The sequence below is a fragment of the Otolemur garnettii genome, unplaced genomic scaffold (genome assembly GCF_000181295.1).
Source record: "Otolemur garnettii isolate 467f Iridium unplaced genomic scaffold, OtoGar3 scaffold00078, whole genome shotgun sequence".
Classification (NCBI taxonomy): domain Eukaryota; kingdom Metazoa; phylum Chordata; class Mammalia; order Primates; family Galagidae; genus Otolemur; species Otolemur garnettii.
In genome coordinates, this window is record NW_003852473.1 from 1,340,787 (window position 1) to 1,346,058 (window position 5,272).

Here is a 5,272-nt window from a genome sequence, read left to right on the forward strand (position 1 = left end):
GGGCTGGGGATTCGAACCCGCCACCTTAGGTGTATGTGGCTGGCGCCTTAGCCGCTTGAGCCACAGGCGCCGAGCCGATTTTTGTACTCTTAAAGCTCAAAATACAGATTATATTTCAAAACCCCCATAATACAGAAAAGCATCTCACTTTGATGCCCTCAGTTGAGTGCCCTGGAGTCACAGCTCATAGCAATCTCAAGCTCTTGGGCTCAAGCGATTCTCTTGTCTCAGCCTCCTAAGTAACTTACTGTAGCCTTCAACTCCTGGGCTCAAGGGATCTTTAGAGACAGGGTCTCACTATTGCTCAGGCTGGTCTCAAACTTCTGAACTCAAGCAATCCACCCACCTCGGCCTCCCACAGCACTAGGGTTACAGGGGTGAGCCACTGAGTTCGGCTATTTTTTGTTTTGAGACAGAATCTCACTCTGTTGCCCAGGCTAGAATGGCATGGCATTAGCCTGCTCAAAGCAACCTCAAACTCCTGAGCTCAAGTGATACCACTGCCTTAGCTTCCCAAGGACTACAGGTGCCTGTCATAATGCCTGGCTAATTTTTCTGTTTTCAGTAAAGATGGGTTTCAGTGTTGCTCAGGCTTAGCTTGAACACCTGACCTCAAGTGGTCCTCCTGCCTCACCTCTAAGAGGGCTAGGATTACAGGAGAGAGTACCATGCCCAGACACAAAATAAAATCTTTTATAAGATGAAAGATGTTTCCTAAAAAGGCAAAAAATATTTTCCCATTTGTGTGCAAAAGTTTAATTAAAAAATTTTAACTCACCAATAACTTCAAAAAACGTCTGTCGTAGTATCCTGAAGGTCTGATGACAAACAGTCTTTTCCCATGGTCTCCACTGTGTCGAACAGGAGCTGGAAATATTAAACTATCCTGTTTTATACAAGTTTCTATAGGTGTACATTATATTTGAGATAAAATCAGATTATAACAACATACATGTGCATAAATGTTCAATATGTGCTAAGATTAAATAATGTTATTTTATTTGAGTACTAAGTCTAGGGCAGATAGGGTCTCTTTAAACACAGATTGATGTACTATTCTAAACTATAGTTCTCTTTGCTTTAATTCAAGGTTAAAGAAATATCCAGGCCAGGTGCAGTGGCTTGGGCCTATAACCCTAGCACTTTGGGAGGATTTGCCTGAGGACAGGAGTTTAAGACCAGCTGGAACAACACAGTGAGACTCTATCTTAGTTAATTAGTTGGTTGTGGTGGCACACTCCTGTAATCCTTTTGAATGGGGAGGAATGTCTTAAGCCCAGGAGTCTGAGGCTGTAGCAAGCTATGATTATACCACTGTACTCTAGCCTGGAGACAGAGTGAGAACATGTGTAAAAAAAAAAAGAAAAAGAAATATAAGAAGTATATGAATAGGCTGGGTGCCTGTAGCACAGAGGTTATGGCGCCAGCCACATACACCAAGACTGGTGGGTTCAAACCAGGCCCAGGCCAGCTAAAAATACCAACAGTAGTAGGCACTTAAAGATTTACTGAATCTTAGGATTGTGCAGACCCTATGGTAGGCCTACAATCTATGGATATACAACCTGCTGGGACGCAACAAAAAATAGCCAAGTGTTGTGGTGGGCACCTGTAGTCCCAGTTACTTGGGAGGCTGAGGCAAGAGAATTGCTTAAGCCCAAGAGTTCGAGGCTATTGTGAGCTGTGATGCCATGATACTCTACCGAGGGTGACATAGTGAGACTCTGTCTCTCACACACACACACACACACACACACAAACTCGCAAAACTAAATAAACAATCATTTCAATTTAATAGCAAGCAGGATGGTTAGATAATTTTAGTGAGCAGCTCATTCTTGTTTCCTCTGCAATGCTGCATAAGAAATTAATTTAAATTATGTCATCATTTCATATGATACATCATCAACATTCATTAGAGAACTACTGCAAAATAGATGAAAGGACCAGCAGTATTTATTCAACAAATCTCTAGCAAGAATTTGAACTCATTATAAAACTACACACACTAAAATATCTGGATAAGATCCCTGTGTAAGACATTTCTGACTATCCTCCCCTTCAAATACTCTCCCCAAAAAGAATTTCACTAAGCCGTGTTTGGGGATGAACCAAGGCAAAATTTCTCTCCTGGATTTCTCTATGTACTATTCCCTTTCCTTAGAGGTCTGGAAGGATCACCATGGGCATTCTAAACCCTTTCAATTGGGTGCAGGAAAGGCTCTGGCTGTCACTGAGAAATTGACAGTGACTATGTTTCCGCTTTATAACTGCTCTCAAGGATTTGCATAGAAGTCACTATAGAATGAAAAACTTAAATTGCCCATTAAAGAAATTTCAGTTATAACAGAAGTCAGAAAGATTTACATCCTTTGTTCACGTTTTTTTTTTTTTTTTTTTTTGAGAGAGAGCCTCAAGCTCTCACCCTGGGTAGAGTGCTGTGGCATCACAGCTCACAGCAACCTCCAACTCCTGGGCTCAAGCGAGTCTCCTGCCTCTGCCTCCCAAGTAGCTGGGACCACAGGCGCCCGCCACAACGCCCGGCTATTTTTTGGTTGCAGCCATCATTGTTGTTTGGCGGGTCCGGGCTGGGGATTCGAACCCGCCACCTTAGGTGTACGTGGCTGGCGCCTTAGCTGGTTGAGCTATAGGCGCCGAGCCTGTTCACGTTTAATGTCTCAAATGCCCTCCCCTCCCCTGAAATCTATACTTTAGGCCCAGATGATATCCCATTCTCCAAGCCAATATTCTTTCTAACCAGAAGAGATCTCTCCTATCTTTGAATTACTGTATATTCTAGTGATATGTATACTTGTTTTCACTGTTGCCCCTTCTATTTATTTATTATTTTTTGAGACAGAGTCACCCTGGGTAGAGTGCCATGGTGCCATAGCAACTTCAAACTCTTTAGAGCTTGAGAGATCCTCTTGCCTCAGTCTCCCAAGTAGCTGGCACTACAGGCATGTACCACTACGACCAGCTACTTTTTCTATTTTTAGTAGAGACGGGCTCTCACTGTTGCTCAGGCTGGTCTCGAACTCCTAAACTCAAGCAATCTACCCACCTCAGCCTCCAGAGCACTAGGATTATAGGTGTGAGCCACCGCACCCAGCCTCTGCTGCCCCTTATAAATATCAATGTCTCGAAGGCAGGAATTGTCTTCTTAATTTTGCTAATACCCACAGCAGCTTGCAATAAATTTAGGAGGTTAATTCACAAGAGAATTAGTAGCTGGCATTTATTTACTTAGTATAATTCATATCACCTAGGCTTCTAAAATTCAAGATTAAGATAATTTAACAGGGTAAGAATGGATTTCAGCAATCACTTGACAGATACCATAACAGAATTTTTTTATGGGGTAGATGATAGTATTAAGCATTAAGCAAGCATTAATTCAATGAATCTTTAAGTGCCTACTTTGTGCAGATCCTATGGTAGGCCTACAATCTATGGATATACAACCGGCTGGGAAAAACAGACACTACTCAAACAATTACTAATCTATAAGGGTAACAAAGGAAAGAAACCAGATGCAGTATTAAAAAGAACAGGCCCAGTCAGCACAGTGGCGCATACCTATAGTCAGTCCCAGCTACTTGGCAGGCTAAGGTGGGAAGATGGCTTAAGCCTGGGAGTTTGAGGTCAGCCTGGGCAACACAGCAAGACCCCCATCTCTTAAATAAATAAATAAAAATAAAAACAAAGAAAAACAGGCCCAGAAGGAAAGTTTCTATTTAGATAAGATGATGGGGGTAGAGGTGGGAGGAAAGAATGAGATGAAAGAATGAACATACTAGAAGAATTTGTAATGAGTAATTGATTGGTTGATTATTATACTCAAAAGATGCTGGGTAATGATTAAATAATGAAGTGATCTGTCAAAGGGATCTCTGAAAAGTTCTGCAGCATTAAGATATTTATGAATGTTCTAGATGAGGTGACGATAGCATTCCTTTGAATCTTAGAAGCACAAAACTATTACAAGATCAGCTAAAACACTGACAATAAAATGGGATCCCCAAATAGTCTTCATACATAAAACCCTGAATCTAAAAGAATTAAACATAATAAGGTAAGGGCCAAGTCCTCCCTAGATCCTCCAAAATCTAACTGCTCACAAAAAAGCCAAAGGCCAATTCAATCTTTATCTGTGGTACTAGAACTACACAGTCAAAACAGGACGAAACTAGCCCCTGACTATGCCTGCAATAATATGTCCACTCCAGAGCCCACCCTCAGGGGGACAATATGAAACATGTCCCAATTTAAGCAACAACCCAGAAACTGATATGTTACATGGTAATACTGAAAGAACAGAAGCTGATTGGCCTACAAAATACTCAAATGGAGACTAGACAAATGTCTTTAAATAGCTGAAGAGTTGTCCGAGGACAGAGGGCTTGTACTATTCTGTGTGGGCCTGAAGGAAAGAACCAGGATCAATGTGTGAGAGATACCCAGCTTAATGTAAGAAGTTTCTAACAATTTTAGCAGTTGAAAATAAAATCAGACTGCTTGACTCCTTATTACAGAGTTATTCAAGTACCAAAAATAGGATGACAAGGATTCTTACAATAGAGGGTTAGCCTAGAAGATCCTTGAAGATTTCTGGGGTTGTTCCCCTCAGAGAAATGTGTATACACATTTTAAGAAAGGAAACAACTGTATTAAAATTATAATATTCAATATATACTGATAACAAAAGAATAGGAGTCACGATAAGCACTTCTCTCTTTTTTTTTTAAGACAGTCTCACTCTGTAGCCCTGGTAGAATGCCATAGCATCATAGCCCACAGCAACCTCTTGCACTCAAGCAATCTCCCACCTCAGCCTCCCAAGTAACTGGGACTGTAGGCACTTGCCACAATGCTGGCTATTTTTAGCAACAGGCTCTGGTTCTTGCTCAGGCTGGTCTCAAACTCCTGGACTAAGGCAATCTACCCGCCTTGGCCTCCCAGAGTGCTAGGATTATAGGTATGAGCCACCAGGCTACTTGTAATTGCAGAACTCAAATGTAACTTGAGCATTACTAATTTAACACAGTTTTTTTTCTTTCCTAAAATGTATATACATTTTTTTGCACCCTCTGTATACATGTATAACCTCTCTTAGAATAAAAAAGTGTACCTAACCAACCCAATCTCTCTCAATGGTTCAATGGTTCTCCCAATTCCAAGACCACTTTCCCACCTTAGAGTTTTTGCACGTAAGTTCCCTCTGCCAGGAATGTTTTTCCCCAGGCTCTTTGGTTTTTTTTTTTTTTTTTTT

General features: G+C 41.2%; 1 protein-coding gene across 1 annotated transcript in view; it reads right to left on the bottom strand.

Annotated features, from left to right (window-relative positions):
• Positions 1–5,272, bottom strand: part of NDUFB5 (NADH:ubiquinone oxidoreductase subunit B5) — a 16,108-nt gene that overhangs the window by 9,035 nt on the left and 1,801 nt on the right. The window contains exon 2 of the mRNA XM_003794275.3: positions 779–867. Within this exon, the coding sequence (XP_003794323.1) occupies positions 779–867 (89 nt within the window). The remainder of the gene's footprint in view (positions 1–778; positions 868–5,272) is intronic.